This window comes from Symphodus melops (genome assembly GCF_947650265.1).
Source record: "Symphodus melops genome assembly, chromosome: 20".
NCBI lineage: Eukaryota > Metazoa > Chordata > Actinopteri > Labriformes > Labridae > Symphodus > Symphodus melops.
The window spans coordinates 1,275,928-1,295,265 of record NC_136710.1 but is presented as its reverse complement, the minus strand read 5'-3'; the positions used below and the strand labels follow the sequence as shown (position 1 = coordinate 1,295,265).

The 19,338-nt window shown below is 40.5% G+C and overlaps 1 protein-coding gene and 1 long non-coding RNA gene across 4 annotated transcripts in view; both read left to right on the top strand.

Moving 5' to 3' along the window:
* The window catches only part of LOC306841188, a 66,163-nt gene extending 47,260 nt beyond the window's left edge, over positions 1 to 18,903 (top strand). The window contains exons 7-10 of one of the 3 annotated variants that reach the window (XR_013781443.1): positions 13,253 to 13,329; positions 13,997 to 14,684; positions 17,279 to 17,320; positions 17,458 to 18,903. This is a non-coding gene — a long non-coding RNA (uncharacterized lncRNA). Of the gene's footprint in view, positions 1 to 13,252; positions 13,330 to 13,996; positions 14,685 to 17,278; positions 17,378 to 17,457 lie in introns of all 3 variants that reach the window. The other 2 variants (XR_013781444.1, XR_013781445.1) reach the window with 2 other exon arrangements.
* Positions 742 to 6,837, top strand: LOC306841187 (myelin-oligodendrocyte glycoprotein-like). The gene is made up of 6 exons (XM_079370907.1): positions 742 to 785; positions 4,049 to 4,104; positions 5,380 to 5,688; positions 5,781 to 5,821; positions 5,898 to 5,921; positions 6,590 to 6,837. The coding sequence occupies exons 1-6, from the start codon at positions 751 to 753 to the stop codon at positions 6,719 to 6,721; spliced, it is 597 nt and encodes a 198-aa protein (XP_079227033.1). The 5' UTR covers positions 742 to 750; the 3' UTR covers positions 6,722 to 6,837.
* Positions 18,904 to 19,338: the final 435 nt, after the last annotated feature.

The following is a 19,338-nucleotide window of genomic DNA, read 5'->3' as shown; positions in this document are numbered from 1 at the left end:
AGAACAGCAGCTCAGAGGAGGAAGAGCCACACGGTTTGCACACACTGCGGTTTGCAGTGAGCGGAGCGAAGTGAGTTTTGGCACGTTGAATACAAACTAGAACAGAATATTTCCCCCTCTGTCCTCTTTATGTTGTAAAGTATAAATCTATAGTTTCATTCTGAAAGTTCACTGCTCGTGTTTTAAGTGTTTTTGGGAGATTTCAAACAGACTGTTTGTGACGAAGGACGAGCTGCACGAAGAAGAGAGAATAAGAGTGTACAGGATTATACAGACCAGGACTAAACAAAGACCAGGACTAAACACAGACCAGGTAAAGTTTGTATTTCATGTGTGACTGAGTCTGTTTGAGGTGTTTTATACTTCGATCGAAACACAAGGACGTTTGTTGGACAGCCATCTTAACGACACAATGACACAACAAACTGTCTCCTGATAGAGTCATAATTGTTTAACATTTAACATTAATGAGTCAATAATTTATGGATTAAAAGGTTTAGGCTCAGTTTCAGAGGCAGTAAAGGTAAATACGCTCTAAGGGAGGAGCGGAAGTGAAAAGAGTTTGAATATGACTAAACACCACCATTTTGTTCACGTTTGTTTAGAAGTATTTTTTATTTTAAAATAAAGTAATTATGTTTCATAATCTGAAATCTGAAAAGAAGGTGTGGGTACATGTTTGGACAGGGAAACATACCAACAGAATTTGTTCTGGCTTTGATTCTGAGGTGACAAGCTGAATTGGGGCTAATGAAAATGGCTGCTGACGTCCTGACGTACTACGGGTGCGTATTGCATCACTTCCTGTTGTGTCTACTGCCTTTACCGATCGATAGAGCTAAAGCTAAATTGTTTATCCTGTGTATTTTCTTACATTTGTCTCTAAATCACTGCACACTTTGACTAATCGAAATAATCACCAAGCACCCTTGCGAGCTATCTATAGATCTTTTGTTTGTGTTAAACTACGTGCTCTCAGGCTAACTTAGCAGTTAGCTTCTACGACGATGGCTTCTCTCCCTGCCTCTCCCTCTCCTGCTCTCTCTTGTCCTGTGTGCCAGATGTCTAGTTACTCCTCGTCCTCCTTTACTGATAAAGGTATCTGTATTAAAGGTAGTTTATTTATAGCTTTGGTGGCGAGGGTGTCTGAGTTAGAGAGCAGGCTCCGCACCTTTGAGTCAGAGTCACAGTTATCTTATGCAGCAGCAGTTAGCCAGCCTTCTGTAGCCGGTGCGGGCCGACATAGTGTTAAATCTCCCCCCGGTAGCTCCCGAGCAGCCGGGAGGCAGTGGCTGGGTTACTGTCCGAGGGAGGCATAGTCACAAAACGAGGCTCACGACTCCCCACCAACCACTTCATGTTTCAAACACATTTTCCCCACTCAGCGACCCGCTGAGACAAAAACTCTGATAATTGGAGACTCCATAGTCAGAAACGTGAAGTTAGCGAAGTCAGCGGGCATAGTTAGGTGTATACCCGGGGCCAGAGCGGGCGACATCACGGCTCACTTAAAGCTGCTGACAAAGGCTAAACGTAGATTTGATAAAATTGTAATTCATGTCGGCACAAATGACTCCCGACTTCGCCAGTCGGAAATTACTAAAGTTAATGTGGAGTCGGTGTGTAGTTTTGCTAAGACGATGTCGGACTTTAATCTAACAATTAAATGCGGCTTACTAAACATTAGATCCCTAGCATCTAAATCCCTCCTGGTAAATGATCTAATATCAGAGAATCATATTGATCTACTTTGTTTAACTGAAACCTTTCTCAGGATGAATATGTTAGTTTAAATGAATCCACCCCTCCCAGTCATTTGAATACTCATATAGCTTGAGACACTGGTCGAGGTGGTGGAGTAGCAGCTATTTTTAATTCTGGTCTTATAATCAATCCTCGACCAAAGCTGAATTATACCTCTTTTGAAAGTCTTGCACTCAGTCTTTCACATCCAGTCTCTAGAACTTTTCAGCCAGTTCTAGTTGTTATAGTTTATCGCCCTCCTGGCCCATATTCAGAGTTTCTATCACACATAGTTCTTAGCAGTGATAGAATAATTGTTGTAGGTGATTTCAATATCCATGTGGATGTTGTTAATGACAGTCTTAGCATGGCTTTCATGTCTCTATTGGACTCTATTGGCTTCACCCAGGGTGTAAACAAACCTACCCATCGATTTAACCCTGGACCTTGTTTTAGCCTATGGTATTGAAATTAATAATTTGTCGGTTTTTCTGGAAAATTCTCTGATATCAGACCATTTCCTAATAACTTTTGATTTCTTTTTACCAACCTTAACTCCTCTTAATAAAAAAGTGCTCTCTAGAAGTTTAAATGATAATGCTGTAGCTAAATTTAAGGAAGCTATTTCAGCTGCCTTTGTTTCTGTTCCATCCTCTAACCTAGTTGAAAACTCCTATAATCACTTTAGTCCCTCTCAGCTAGATCAGTTTGTAGATAGTGCGGTGGATTCACTGAGAGTTACTCTGGATTCAATCGCCCCCCTAACGGCTTATTATTAATTAAAGTAATATTCTTTATGTAGATTATTTTTCTCTAGTAAATTATATGATCGTAGAATAATATGAATGAATATCACAGCAGATAAATGTTTATTTTTTGTTCATTGAAGACAACCTGTTCTGTGATATTATAATAAATTAAACATTAAATTATAAATGACAATAAAGAATGTGGGCTCCATCTGATCGTTTTTCTATAAGTCTACGCTAATATAAATTTACTAGACAAAAATAATCTACATAAAGACTTTTACAGAATGTATTACGTACATTAATAATAAGCCGTTCCCCCAGAATGCCGCTGAGTAACCATGGTAACACACACTTCCTGTTTCAACTTCATTCAGCTGACAGAGTGCACTCCGTCACGGAGGGGGAGTGTGCAGGTGTTGGTTTGAAAAAGGCCCCCAGAGTGTTCTCCCTACCTGTGCCTTCCCCTTCCTGTCACCTGTGCCTCTATAAACACAGCCCAGTGCCTTCAGTGTCCCTGGTGGAACATAATATATATAAGACACATTCACAACTAAACGTGCAACAAGAAACACAAAACAGCTCCTACAAGGGGAAACACACAGAGGAGCCATGAACACGAGACCAGAAACACTGAGGACAATTACAAAGTAAAACCTGACACTGAAAACACAACCTAAACCAGATACTACAAAATAAAACAGGAAACACTGAAGACTAAACTAGGAAACACAAACACACACACACACACACACACACACACACACACACACACACACAGAAAAACACTAACACACACACACACACACACACACACACACACACACACACACACACACACACACACACAGAAAAACACTAACACACACACACAGAAACACTAACACACACAGAAACACTAACACACACACACACACACACACAGAAACACTAACACACACAGAAACACTAACACACACAGAAACACTAACACACACACACACACACACAGAAACACTAACACACACAGAAACACTAACACACACACACACACAGAAACACTAACACACACACACACACTAACACACACACACACAGAAACACTAACACACACACACACACACACACACAGAAACACAAACACACACACAGAAACACTAAGACAAACACACACACAGAAACACTAACACACACACACACACAGAAACACAAACACACACACAGAAACACTAAGACAAACACACACACACATATATCTCTATACAGAGGACACTCTACACTGAAGCCTTTTAATCCATCAATTATTGACTCAATCTGATGTTCAATAATTATTACACTATTAGTAGAAACATATTTTTCCTGATCTATGATGTAATAACTTGTTTCATTTTGGGATCAGCATTTTATTACATCATCAACCAGTTTTTACATTTTAAGTTTTATTAGGTTTTTTTTTTAATTACATTTTGGGTCGCCTGCTTTCTGGACATGTTGTAATGACAGCAGACGGCCTGTAGGGGGGTGCGCTCACCTGACAGGACTGACCTTTGACCTCATGACTTTGTGTCCTCTCACAGGATGAAGATGATCTGCTGGATCCTGCTGTTCATCAAGCTGAGCTGCTGTGTCTGTGGTTAGTTCACAGCTTGACTTCCATCTCCTGACAGAGAGAGAGAGAGGAGACTAAACACTAGACTTATGTGTGTAATGTGAGGACAGAGTCTGATAGAGGTCTTGGTGAAAGTCTCCTTATTGTGGGCGGTAAGTTGACTCAGTAGATCTCAGGAGGTTCTTAAAGTCTGGATCAGGACCGACTGGTCATAAAGAAAATCCCAGTAGAGTTAAATCTCTGCTCAGATGTTCAGCTTGTGATGTCATAGTGAGAGTGTAGAAACTCCTTCTTTCATGTTGACTTTGATGCAGACCTTCTCTCACGTGCTCATGAGCCCCAAACTCAGAGACCAGCACTCCCCAATCCTGTTTGATTTACACGCACTCCGCAAAAACTCAAATCTAAGAAAGTGCATCTGTCTGTTTTTAATTTCAAACTATCTAATACGCTTATTTTAAGACACCGGAACAATCCAGATAATTTCATTTCAAGGAATTAAACAATAAGTTCAATAAAATCTGTCATTAAGTTCGAGCAAATTTCTCGTCGATTTTCCTGAAAAGAAGAAGAACTGTCTCCAGGGGCGTGTTTGTAATCTGATTGGACGCCCCAAAATCCACATCTATGATTGGCTATTTGCTTCATTAGAGGAGGGATCAAGTTAAAATCAACGATTCTGGATGTTCTTAACAGTAAAAACGTAGTTAAAAAATGTTACTCGTTAAGAGTGATGACCAAGCGACGACCACCTGTGATGAAAAATGTAGCTGATGCTGAAGTGTAACATCCTGCAGTACCAGGAGTGTCCACTAGAGGCTGGCTGCAGTTCCTGGAGTGTCCACTAGAGGCTGGCTGCAGTTCCTGGAGTGTCCACTAGAGGCTGGCTGCAGTACCTGGAGTGTCCACTAGAGGCTGGCTGCAGCAGCACAGGAAGTCACATACACACCCATTCAAACAGCCTGTTTTTACAGCAGACATGAACATGTTTACAGCCTGCTTCAAAAAACCAAATAGGTGTGATTAGCTCATGTCTCCATCCACACACACTGTACGGGGGGAATGTTTTCATGACTCAGCAGTTTTGATTGGATGAAGGATCAGAGTTATTCACAATAAGGCGTGTAGCTGAGCTGATTGACAGGTGGGCGCCGTGTAACAGTTTAAAACCCGCCTCAGCTCTCAGCCTGTCGTTAGCTTGAGTATTAATATTTACAGTCTGTGTTATTGTCACACAGCTCTTCACAAGTGTCTTGATGTTTTGACAGGAAGTCTTAATGACGTCTCTTGTTTTCACAGGATGCTCAGTTCCTGCCAAAGTCGGGGACGATGTCGTTCTGCCCGTCCACCTCGAGACCAAGCTGAATACATCTGCTATAATGGTGTTATGGAAACGCAACAATACGGTTGTTAACGAGTGGCAAGATGGACGTGATTATCTTACTGAGCAAAACGAGAACTTCAAAGGTAGAACGTCCATGTTTGAAGATGAAATGGCTGAAGGAAACGTTTCACTTCGACTCAAGAACGTAACTGAAGAGGATTCTGGAACTTACACCTGCACTGTTGTTACAAATAATAACAAAATACAAAACAGTGTCTCCCTTTGTGAGTACAGCTAACGTCCTTCAACATCACATGTAACATTCAGCTCTTAAAGGCACAGTGTCACATTTCACTAACACGCTGTGTTTGAACAGGTGTGGAGCCGAGGAAGAGTCCAGATGAGGGCAAAGACGTGGTGAGGAAATATTTATTTGAATTATTTTCTACTGTTTGTTGGCAGAACTTCTAAATAATGTTTTATTTTCCAACAGACAACAAACAAAGACCAACCAGGGGTGAGTACGAGAACAAAGTTAACTGTCTGTACTGCAGCTGTGCAGATTTTTATCAGGCGTGTCCACGTGTAGAGTGAAAGTCAACATCATGAAGTGGTCTGAGTTTAAACCCGGGACACATGGGTCTGAAGTAGTCCTTCAGGGTCATAGCTATGGGACAGGATCTGATCATCCAGTCCTGATTTAATCCAGAGCAAACCTCCAGCTGATGAAAGTTTAAAAGAACCGTGATCCGAGCCGAGGGCCGGTTCAGATTAAAGAGACGATATGAGAGGTTCAACTGCTCCAACAAAACAACATTTTACTGTGTCGAGCTGCCAGCTGGTTCATCAGGTTCATTCAGGTCTGAAATGTATTTAGAGATATATATACAGTATATATAGATACTTTCACGTCCTCGGTGTCTGAACGAGGATCAGGTCTGATCCAGTTCTTCTTTTAACAAGCGGGTCAGACCTTAGCTGGATTAGCTAGAAGAAGTGGATCCCCAAATGTGGATCAGAGACCAGAGGTTCTGCTAAACCGCCATCCTCAACCAGGAAGTGAGCCGACAGCTGAGGGAGTTTATTGTTGTGATATGAAAGGAGGCTGTCGACAAAGAAATACAAGAGTTTTATATTTAGTCCAAACTGTGAACAACAAACCTTTTTCTCTCCTGTTTCTCCCAGGATCTCAGTGCTGGTGCTATCGTTGTTGGATGGATCATTACTTTCGTTGTTCTCATCCGTGTCATTCTTGGTGTCATCCTGTATAAACTGAGAAGCTTTTGCAGTAAGTCAAACATTTATTTTTCCTCTTGATTTTTCTGATTGAAAATAAAAGGTTCACACTTCTCTTTGTCTCTTTTCTTGTGTTGAGTTTGAAACAGTGAAAGTAAAAACAGACTTTAGATTTGTCTTTTCTCATCACAGTGAAGACGAGGACGAGCGGTCCATTAGTGTTGATTTAAAGTCCAGAGTCCGTCCAGTCTGAGGCCGAGTAGATAAAGCTTTTCATTCTGAGACATGAGAGCAGGACAGGTTTGAAGTAGGACAAGAAATAAACTGAAGCTTATTGACAGGAGAAGTGACGGTTTGGAGCTGAACAGAGAGCACGACAGACTTCTTCATTTCTTAAAGTCTTCTGTTCTCTCCCAACAGAAAACAACCGAAACAGGGACAGCCAGGAGCAGACGGGGAGGAGGGAAATTCCCTTCCAGTAATCAAAGACCAGAATGAACGTGAAGTTTCAAGTCATCATCGAAACCGGAGACACCGATCCGAGGACGGTCCTCTTTGAATGAACCCTTCTAGACTCATCCCAGCACTTTTTACTGGGAGGACTCTGGAAGACTTTGAATGTGAAACATGAAGAAGAAGAAGAACTAAAAAGCAGAGGATCGTCAGCCTCCTGGTTACATCTCACATGGATCATACAGATCTCTTCTCTTTGGTCTCTGCTGGTCCAGACCTCTGCTGCTGGTATCATGTCCAGATCCCCCTCTGTTTATCACATCACTCCTCGTCCCTCATTGGCTCCCGGATAAATATCGCATCAACTTCCAATTTAGGCCATCAATTTCAATTATCCACCTGGCCCCGGAGTGGCAATCAGACTGAAGAAATTCTGCACATGTAACTGCAGCCAGTGTCAGCTGTCGGACCAATTTCCAGATTTGGGACTCAAACCGACAACCTGGGATCATGAAGTGAATCATCGACACTTTTCTGACTCTTTTCCTGTGTTGGGAATGTTTCTGGAATCACTCCACCAGGACAACAGAAGGAAGCATAGATTTCGGTAGCCTGCTGCAAAACTGCTATTTGCACGGCCTATTTAAAAAAAACACGGCCTTGAAATGATTGCACGGCTTGACCTAGGCCATGCAAATATCTACATTTAAAAGACGTGCTTACTACACTATACGGTTCTATACGGTTTCTATACGGAGCGCTAAGTATCTGATTAGGCTACATTCTAATTCTGGCAAAGAATATGTTTGCCGAACACCGGTACTGAAAAGCTTAAACCCGATCCCGTTTACATTTCTAGTTTCTACAGCCACCTGTGCCCTATTTGGTAGACTGCGTGTCAGCCGTCATGACGATAGCCGCTATGTAAATAGCGTCATTTCATAGCAGCTAACAGCTAACCGCTAACTAATTAATTCAACAAAGGAGAAAAACGCTACACAAACAAAACCAACGCTGGAAAACATCCAGCAGTTCATCTCCTCTGTCACTGTCATGTGACTCTTTATTACAAAACTCAATCCAGCTTTGCTTCAGAGAAGGCTGTGAGCGGCGAGGAGAAATACACACGTAAACAATCAGTCACAGGAAGTGACGATTCTTTCAACCAATCAGAGGATTGCAGTGTTTAGCTCCACCTTTTCGGGTCAGCACCACATTCACATGCTGACAGATGATTGACTTATCAAGGTCTGGAGATCTATTATTACTGGATGACACATGTAATATTATACGTTTATTTATTTGTGTGTTTGTTTTTTAAAGAAAGTGCAGAGAGAAGCAGTGGGCCAACAAAGGGCTTAGACAACATGAACCAAGTGAGTTGCAGTCAAATGATGAAGGGGTGTGTCAGGGCAGGGGCTGTACAGTAAATCAACATTATGAAGCTAAATGTGAAAACTGTGAAAAAAAAAATGTGAAAACTAAAATGTGTAACAATGCATCTTATTGAACAGAATGCACCAGTTAGAGACTTATTCAGTTTTCAGTGTGTTAGGGAGCACATAACCTCCGCTCCGCCGTGCCACGCCAAAATTTGCACCCCTTGTATTTTTTTTGCACCCCCTGTTTTCCCATTTCTGCCTAAATCACTGGAAGGAAGGAGATTAATACTTGAAAACACAGCTGCTTTAAAGCTAATCACAGGCAGCTGATCATATATCACATCCTCATCTACTACATGACGTGTGTAGACATTCATTCAAATGAAGAGTACTGAAGGACAGCAGTCTTATTTTCATCCGAGTTCATGTGATTTTTTATGAGGGTTTTAAAAAATGAACAAACTAAGTGAAGTTAAACATCGTGCAATAAAGGTTTTATTAAGTTGAAGCAGTTCAAAAAAAGTTTTCCAAAAAAAACTGCAATGCAGGTTGCGGTTTTTTTTTCAATTAAATTTCAGCAAGAGGGAAAAGTTGCAAAACTAGTTTTTCATGTCAATTATTTTCTTGCACACACTTTGATGTGACTGAGTGATACTTTAACCCGAGCAGAGCGATTTACTTTGTGAAGCATATTCCTCTGCCTGTAAAAAGCAAACTTTGTCAACAAACTGTTGTCATGGAGACAGGACGGACCTGCAGCACTTTTCTTTCCAGCACACAAACACTTCATGCATACACTCCCACACACTCAAGGAAGTGAGTTTGGTCAGTGGTCACTAAACTTTGGTGACGTATAGCTCGCTGCTGTCTCAGGGGACTACTCTGATTGATGAAACTTGAGGGGCTAACTATTTAGATTTTTTAAGTTTGCAGAAATGTTTCAGTGATTGGACAAAATCGCAAGGTCACCCAGAATTTGCAGGGATTGGTTGAATTTAATGCTAATCACTGCTCCTTTATGTTGCTGAGCATGCCAATGGCCCGATTTGCATCCCTGCATTGACTGTTTAATGACTGTACTCACACCTCTGGCACTACCTCAAACACCTCTGTACATGCACATGTAACTAGTTTCTAGAAGGTCAGTGTAACCAGGTCTTTACAAAACTGTAAAAAATAAACTCAAGGTCTGGGATCATCACAATTAACTAATGATGTCCTGGTTCAAGGGTAAAGACTATATATTAACAGAGAATAACTAGGCCATAGAAAAGAGTGACTTCACACAGAGAATGATACACAGACACAAATAGAATTCTTTGTTTTAACAGATTATTATTTGAAATTTTTCCAAGCAAACAAACACTTTCAGTTTCCCCCTTTAAAAGAAAAGAAATAAAATCTGGCCAGAATAAATGTTTTGCTGCAGCTTTAACCCCTTAGTTCAGTTTAGTTGTCACTCCTAGAAATGGTCCTTGCAGTCACAAATGACAGAAAGATCTTACTGATGTAGAAGGCATGAAATCCAAGTCCTGCTGGAGAATTGAGAATCCCAGTCGGTAGTCCACACAGCCACAGCCACGGTCACTCCTGGCGGTAGTAATCGGCTCCAGAGCAGACGAACACAGCCTCTCCTTCACACCGAGACACCTCGCACGCAGTCCGGGCTATTACAACAGATAAATGTTTCAGACACAAAACGCTGGAAAATCCCCAGGTCTGGATCCCGTTTTCCTTAACTAACAGAGAGCTAACTTGACGTCTAACTCCTTCTGCAGTCAGCATGGAAGAGAACGTAAACAGCACGGTCGCGCGTAGCCGCCATCTTAACTACAACAGACTGGACTCAACCCACTACACCTTTACTAAAGTGCCGCTTAAATACGGCGAAATCATTAAACATTGTTCACATAACCTTTTAAACATTATAACAAATTTATATGCAACAGCAGTTAACATATATTACATGTACTGAAATACCCACACTATGCCTGAGACAGTCAGTGCGGCTAATATGAGCATTCACTACGGCTATACCATAACATTCTCATTTTAAAACAAAATAAAATGACAGAAGCACAATATATATGAGCTTACCTATTACAACAGATAAATGTTTCAGACACAAAACGCTGAAAAATCCCCAGGTCTTGATCCCGTTTACCTTAACTAACAGAGAGCTAACTTGGCGTCTAACTCCTTCTGCAGTCAGCATGGAAGAGAACGTAAACAGCACGATCACGCTGCCACCTAGGGAACATTACCACTAAGCGTTTGTCAACTGCTGCAAAGTGTCGAAAATAATGCTTCAACTGCATAATAAAAAAATTAATGACTCAGCCTGACCATTAGTGTCTGATTATACAGTGATACAGGAACTCATTATTTTGTCACTTATCAAATATTCGTTTTATCTGCTTATGTACTTGTCTGTAAATATATGAAATCCCCAATATATTTATTACTCAGCAGATTACACTAATTTATTCAAATGACCCTTTTTTAACCGACACAAACAGATAAAAAAATATATATTTATGAATCTATTTTTAGATGGGTTACATCAGCACTTTGTTTCTAAGGCTCTTTAACTGTTTACAGGTCTCTTTTAACCAACACATGTTTTTCTCTCCTTCACAGGTTATGTACATTATACTATATAAGTTTTAAGTCTAATGCTAATGCTAACTGCACAGGTTTAACCTGTAATTATATTTACTCTTAGTCACATAGGGGCTGCTAAATCTTGTTTGGGGATTATTGTATACAGAGGGGAGGGGGGACAGCGGGTGTGTATTGTAACTAATGTCTTGTGTCCTGCCTGTCTGTATACTGCTACTAGATGCCTTGAATTTCCCTCAGGATCAATAAAGTATCTATCTATCTATCTATCTATCTATCAATTTGTGTGAATTGTTGCGATTGCAACATCCTGGAGGGACGGACTGTTAAGTGACTCGAGTGACGTGAAATCTGAGAGCAGTCAAAGTCACTGTTTGTGTTTGAAGTCCACATAGAGCGCACAGTTAGACGTCTTAAGAAAACAGAAACATACAATCTGTTCAGTCACAGTGCTGTGATAGCCCATCAAATGTCTTAACTTTCATTCTCTTACTAGAAATGAAAAGAAAAATTATGCAGCAAGAATTCTGACCCGCACAAATAGGAGGACCCACATATCCCCTGTTCTGAAAGACCTTCACTGGCTGCCAGTGTCCTTTAGGTTCAGGTTTAAAATCTTTGTTCTGGCCTTCAGAGCCCTACATGGTCAGGCTCCCTCTTACCTTAGTGAGCTGATCCAGCCTTACGCCCCTATGCGAGCACTGAGGTCTATGGATCAGAACCTGATGAAGGTCCCTCGAGCTCATTATCACACTAGAGGTGACCGGTCGTTCCAGGTCGTTGCTCCGAGCCTCTGGAATGAACTTCCATCATCCTTGTGCTCAACTGATTCAGTTGACACTTTCAAGAGTCAACTGAAGACGTTTTTATTTGTCCAGGCTTTTAATTAGTCTCTTTTAGGGCTGCTATGATTTTTGTACTGTCTGTATATTGCTTGTGATGTTTTAACCCTGTTTGTGAAGCACTTTGTGGCCCCTGCCTGCGAAAAGTGCTGTATAAATAAATTTTACTTACTTACTACTCACCACCACACTATTACCTCATTTATTGTCCATATTAGTCTTTGTTCATTTCTGTGTTTGTTGATATTTGATATTTAATGTACTAAGAGAGCGTGTGTGTGTGTGTGTGTGTGTGTGTGTGTGTGTAGCAGGCTGCAATCACGTGGAGATGATCTCATCTCTGATATTACAGGCCCCTGGTATGCGCGTATCACACATAGCTTAACTTCAGTAAACTGTCTCCTACAAAGGTGAACATTAAATATCAACAACAAACACAAAAGTAAACTAATTGTCATGGTTTGGGTTTGTGTGTTATATTTCAGAGTTTTGAGTTCCATATATTTCTTAGTTTCAGTCTTTAATGTTTCCAGTTTTATTCGGTAATGTCTTCTCCCTATGATTCTGTTTTCTTACATCCTTTAGTTCCTTGTAGTTTTCAGTGTTGTCTGGTTTCCTGCCTCTCTGTGTTTCCCTCCTGTCTTGATTGTCCTCACCTGTCTGATTAGTCTCACCTGTGTCTGATTACTCCTGTCTATATAGTCTCTGTGTTTGCTGACCCTCTTGACGGATCATTGTTTTATGTCTGTTGTCCTGGCCTGTTGTTTCTTCTCCCTGCTCCCTGTGTTTCTCCTCGTGGTTTTTTTGGGATTTTCTTTGTTTTTGCTCGAGTTGTTTTTGGAACGTTTTGGATTTATTAAGTAAGTTTTTGTTTTCTCTTTTGTTTAATACATTTTTATTCTGCACTTGGGTCCTCCTCCCTGTTTCCTACCCACAAACGTGACACTAATGAACAAAGACTAATATGTGCAAGAGTAAATAAGATAGTAGTTCAGTGTTAAAGTGCAAAAGATTAAGTAAAGATGGTGTGTGTATATATATATATATATATATATATATATATATATATATATATATATATATTTTGCAATCAACACTTTGGCAATATAGTTTAGTGTCAGATGATAATATATAGTATACATAGTAAGTCCAAACTGTGTAGCTTGGCCATCATCCTCTGTTGGCTAACTGCCGAGCCGTTACAAAGCAGGAAGGCTTAGTTCTGATTGGTCAGTTCATGTGTCAATCACTTGATTCTAACAATGATTGGTTACTGACTGTTTCGCGCCGATTTTTTTCCGGTTGGACTGCAGTGGTACTGAAGGCCAGCTTTTCAACTGAATATGTCCAGTAATATATGAGTTCACTTCGACCAAATACTTAATTTGAGGTAAGTTTGAATTTACAGTTGTTTATAGATGGTTTTTGATGGTTCTTAACATTTGTGCAGCAGCCCTAACGGCCACAAAATGTATTAAAAGCCACTGCTAGCTTGCGCTAACTAGTGCTAGCAGGTGCGCTAGCTAGCGCTAACTAGTGCTAGCAGGCGCGCTAGCTAGTGCTAACTAGTGCTAGCTGACAGCTAATAAGTGTTCTGTAGCCTATTAGAAAAAATATATCTCAATTACAACTCGCCAAGCTCAGTTACAGCAAGTGTTTAAAGGAGACATTATTAAAAACCTTATAATTCAGTCAAAAGTAACACTAACTAAATGTAGTTTTAGCTATACTTTCCAGTCACTTGTCTTTAAGGTTATCACTGAAGTAGTGTTTTTTTTTTTCAGTAGTTCTGACAGCATGTTACAGGTTAAGAAAGTGAAGTCACTGATGGGTGAATGTAATATAACTCCTCCAGTATTTCTGGGCTGTGGTTTGTTGACATTATTGGAAGATGTTTAATTATAACAACCTTAAATGTTTTATATTTTGTCCTGCAAGGTGTCCCTTTAGTGACTAACATAAACTAAATATTACATCCATTTCCTTGAGATTGCAATGTGATTTCTGGACCACTTTTAAAGAATGTGTAATTATGTCATTTCTCTGGTCTTTTTCAGATCATGTGTGGATGGTGAAGTTGTTTATCATGGCCTCCAAAGGTACAAACAGGTATCTCCGATCAAATGTCTGTGGAAGCTGCTTTTTCTTTTCATTTCTCAGAAGAGAATGAAAGTTCGGCCATTATTAGTTTGTTCATTTTTTTAAAACCTTCATAAAAAAATCACAGGACAGAGAAGAAGATACATGAACTAAGATCTCCAATTCAGTCAGGTTTGATGGTTTCTAAACATGGACAGCCCGTTTTAAATCACACCAAAAAGGAGAAACATTTACAATTTGCCTCCTTAAATACCCTTTCTCATGATTAGTTTAACCTGTGTATGGAGCTGTAGGCTCACTGAGGCTACCAAACCAATTTTGAGTTCCAATAATTATTATTTTTGCAAACAACACTTTGGCAATGTAGTTTAGTGTCAGATGATAATATATAGTATACATAGTAAGTCCAAACTGTGTAGCTTGGCCATCATCCTCTGTTGGCTAACTGCCGAGCCGTTACAAAGCAGGAAGGCTTAGTTCTGATTGGTCAGTTCATGTGTCAATCACTTGACTCGAACAATGATTGGTTGGTTGACTGTTTTACGCCGATTTTCTTCCGGTTGGACTGCAGTGGTACTGGAGGCTTTTCAACTGAAGATGTCCAGTAATATATGAGTTCACTTCGACCAAATACTTAATTTTGAGGTAAGTTTGAATTTACAGTTGCTTATCGGTGGTTTTTGATTGTTATTAACATTTGTGCAGCAGCCCTAACGGCCACAAAATGTATTATACGCCACCGTTCTCGTGCTCGCTAGTGCTAACTAGCTCTAGCTGACAGCTAATAATTGTTCTGTAGCCTATTAGCTAAAATATATCTCAATTAGCTATACTTTCCAGTCACTTGTCTTTAAGGTTATCACTGAATTAGTGTTTTTTTAGTAGAAGTTTTGACAGCATGTTACAGGTGAAGAAAGTGAAGTCACTGATGGGTGAATGTAATATAACTCCTCCAGTATTTCTGGGCTGTGGTTTGTTGACATTATTGGAAGATATTTAATTATAACAACCTTAAATGTTTTATATTTTGTCCTGCAAGGTGTCACTTTAGTGACTAACATAAACTAAATACTACATCCATTTCCTTGAGATTGCAATGTGATTTCTGGACCACTTTTAAAGAGCATATTGCAGGTTAAAAAAAATTTTTAATTAATATTTTATATAGTCTGTTAATGGCTGTAAAATAAGTAGGTTATTTTTTTAATATGTTCTACAACACATAAGTGCTCTAATTTAGAGGAGAAAGTGGCTGTTTTAGCATAGCCGTTTAGAACGTGCTTTTTTTTCAACAACGCGTCATATGACGTAACATGAGGGAGTCCCGTTCTCTGACTCTGCTTTGATCGGCTTTATGCGTCCGTGTATGAATGAATGAAGCCTTTATTGCCCCTGGGGGAACTTGTCTTGCACCGAGAGCATCAAACACTTTACAAACAAACATTTAGAAGGCAGCACAAAAGAATTAAAGCACAAAAAACAGGCTAAAACATGATTAAAGAGGAGTAATGATACGTGGTAGTGAGTGAGAACAGACAGGATGCCTCCCTGCTATAGTTTGTAACTTGAGCGGCGCACATTCAGGTGCACAGTGTAAGTGGCTGATTATTCATAGTGTGTTTTGGTGAATTATTCTCACAACCTCAGAAACGATCGAACAGACACGTTGAATATTTCAGCATCAGACACAAAAACGTTTCCTTATTAATGATTTAAATCTCTGGCTGTTTAACATCAAATATTATATACGCAGACAGAAAGCGTTTAATGATTTGATCTGCTGGAATCCTCTGTTATATTCTCTAGTGTGAGCGTAATAGACACCGGACAGTCTGTTTTAATATATGTAGTCATACGATTTATTATAAATCCAACTCTGTTACAAGAGAGCGTGTGTGTGTGTGTGTGTGTGTGTGTGTGTGTGTGTGTGTGTGTGTGTGTGTGTGTGTGTGTGTGTGTGTGTGTGTGTGTGTGTGTGTGTGTGTGTGTGTGTGTGTGTGTGTGTGTGTGTGTGTGTGTGTGTGTGTGTGTGTGTGTGTGTGTGTGTGTGTGTGTGTGTGTGTGTGTGTGTGTGTGTGTGTGTGTGTGTGTGTGTGTGTAGTGGGGAAAGACGGAACGCGCAGTTTGGAAACGAAACGAAACACAACCTTTACTTCTGTCGGTCCTTTATCCCATTAAAACTTTAAACTTTTTGTAGTAGCCTAATATATGTGCACGCATTAAACTGTGGAGTGTGTGTTTGTGTGTGTTTGTGTGTGCGCAGTGGGAAAAGACGGAACGCGCGGTTTGGAAACAAACAGAAACACAAGCTTTACGTCTGTCGGTCCTCTATCCAATTAAAACTTTAAACTTTTTGTAGTAGCCTAATATATGTGCACGCATTAAACTGTGGAGTGTGTGTGTGTGTGTGTGTGTGTTTGTGTGGATTACGTGCGCCGTGATCCTGCACCATACACTGTATTTTCTATAACAACGTGAGCACTGGGCTGCATGAGGAATAAACAATTAAGACATGGTGCTGCATTTGCACAGGCTGTGTAATCGGGTTCTATGTCTGTCTGTCTGTCTCTCTCTCTCTCTCTCTCTCTCTCTCTCAGCGCGGCACCGTAATACGTTGTACAGATTTGCCGTTTTTACGAGCAGCTCCCATACAATGTAAAGGTGAATGATCGTCACTTGCACCTTCTACAAATAGTTTTTTAATTGATTGAATGTGATTACAAACTTTACATATGCTGATGTGAACACAGCACTCGCCCATATATGGCGAGCTGACACCTGTCACTCAGCAGGACGCCTGCTCCGGGTCTCTCCTCACACCACAGCTTCACTTCTCTCCTGAGGCCGTTATTCCTCTAATCCTGCCTGTTTCTGCTCTCTATCACATCTAACAGGTTCAGAATAATAAGCCAGTGGACCATTATATGTAAAGGAATACATGTCTTCTTCCTCTTTATTGACGGGAGTGACACTCGGATCCATGATTTTCTATGTTAAACAGACGGGGATTCAGCGGGACTCCCTCATGTTACGTCACAGCCGAATGCGGAAGTAAAAAGCAAAGACGTGCGAAAACGTACTAAAACGTCTCCAGGAGACCCTGTGGGTCATTAATTTCAGAATTTCTTTAAAAACAGTATTGTTAACGTATTTTCCTATGATTAGTTAAGTTTTGTCTTTAACCTGCAATATGCTCTTTAAAGAATGTGTAATTATGTCATTTCTCTGGTCTTTTTCAGATCATGTGTGGATGGTGAAGTTGTTTATCATGGCCTCCAAAGGTACAAACAGGTATCTGATCAAATGTCTGTGGAAGCTGCTTTTTCTTTTCATTTCTCGTAAGAGGATGAAAGTTAAGACATTTGATGGGCTATCACAGCACTGTGACTGAACAGATTGTATGTTTCTGTTGTCTTAGGACGTCTAACTGTGCGCTCTATGTGGACTTCAAACTCAAACACAAACAGTGACTTTGGGTACATCCCAAGTTTCTTATTTGCAGTCTCCTCGGTCCTCGGCTGAACAGGAAGTAGTTCCAAAGCCGCCATGTTGAGGATCGTCGCAAAGCTCTAATAGCGAACGGAGGAGAGAGGAGGCTGATCCGAGGAGCGATGACCGAGGAGACACGAGAGCTGACTTCACGGAAGTCTTTTCACTGACAGACACGCCCCCTTCTCGTATATCACTCACTGATTGGACGCTGCACAGGATCAGACTTCAGTGAAGCAGAGTTTAATAGGGGAGAAAAGAGCGAGATTAAAAAGAGGCTAAACGGAGCGTGGGACATTTAAACAGATGATGAACATCAGTGAGTTTGTAAAGAGTCGCTCTGTGATGAGCTGCCATTAAAAAGAGTCTGATGAAGAGGAGTCCGTTTTATATTCTGAACGTTTCATCATTTAGATTCTAATCAATCATTTTCAGTATCCTGACACATAAATATCTGTGTTTATAAAATACAGAGTTGGTTGTCTAAATACAGGCTAGGTTCAGTCCAAACTGATTAATAATAATCAATAATTATAGACAATTCAAAATGAAATCTTTGAGTCAGTAGAAACTGTCCTTTTGGTTTGAAACAGACTGCAGGTTGTTCTTCAGGTGTTTTTTTTATCAGGTAAAGACACTAAACTGTAACTGTGTTTGATTAGAAATAATACAGTGTGTGTGTGTGTGTTTGATTAGAAATAATACAGTGTGTGTTTGTGTGGACATAAACAGCTGATCGGCTGATTGACAGCTGAACGTGATCAGCTGATGTCGCGTCATGTGACGCTGTCGAGGAAACGACGTCTCATGTGTCTTAAAGCTGATTTCCTCAGTCCTCTCTCCTCGGCTTCGTTTCCTCCGTGCATCTCTGGTGGGCGGGACCAAGACGCAAGTGGAGGAGACAACTCGGAGGACACTCGGTGCAAATAAGGGAAATGAGATTGAGCCCATGAAATCTTTACAGATGAGGACATTTCACAACGTCTGGACGATCTTCCCTCGTGGATTTTAAATGAAGACCGGTCCAGATCTCCACTGATCGACCTCGATACTGGTTAGAAGGAGAACGCCTCAAAGGAATAATAAATCATTATCTAATCTAAGTTTCATGGGAGTGTAAGACCTGCTTGGTCTTGACTCAGTCTCACCCACCTTGGTCTTGGTCTTGGTCTTGGTCTTGACTTAGTCTCAGAAAAACGTAAAAAAGATCACATTTTTCTTTACTGAGTTTTATTAGAAATATGATTACAAATAAAACTTCACACACTGAACTCTTTTTGTTTCAGAGAGATATTTTACATATTTACTCTCCTCGACAGTCGGCACAAGTTCCTTCTTTGTTGCCTCAAAATAATAAAAGATGTTTTCACAAAAACTTGATGGCGGGAGCTCCTTACCTGCTGTCCACCATCTTTCTGGCTCTGATCCTCCGAGAGCGCCGGCGAGGTGACGAGCCGACATTTATCTTTGTAGTTTCGTATGTTTTTGTATGTCGGGTTTTTCAACGCTCTGATTGGAAAGCTTCTTCTGATTGGCTCGTTCTTTAACCTCCAGCTCTCCATTGGACTCACTGAAGGAGGTTTTTTTTCCTTTCTGTGACACAAACTGACGGAGCGCCGTCCAGCTGACTCTGAAGCTTTAATGATCAGTCAGGAGAGGCCGAGGTCACAGCAAACTAAGATTTATTACACAGGTTGGAAATGAAAGAACATAATCAATCTCAGGAACATGAACTTAGTCAGAGTTTAGTGTTCAGTGCTTTAAAGAATATAAAACCAGTCAAACATTAAAACACTCAAACAGGAAGGCG

What these genes read in the sequence shown, in the direction of transcription:
- LOC306841187 (XM_079370907.1), top strand. Translation starts at nt 751, where the DNA reads ATGAAAATGGCTGCTGACGTCCTGACGTACTACGG. An exon ending in GCTGAGCTGCTGTGTCTGTG is followed by an intron (nt 4,105 to 5,379) that starts GTTAGTTCACAG and finishes TTGTTTTCACAG; the next exon opens with GATGCTCAGTTCCTGCCAAA. An exon ending in CAGATGAGGGCAAAGACGTG is followed by an intron (nt 5,822 to 5,897) that starts GTGAGGAAATAT and finishes ATTTTCCAACAG; the next exon opens with ACAACAAACAAAGACCAACC.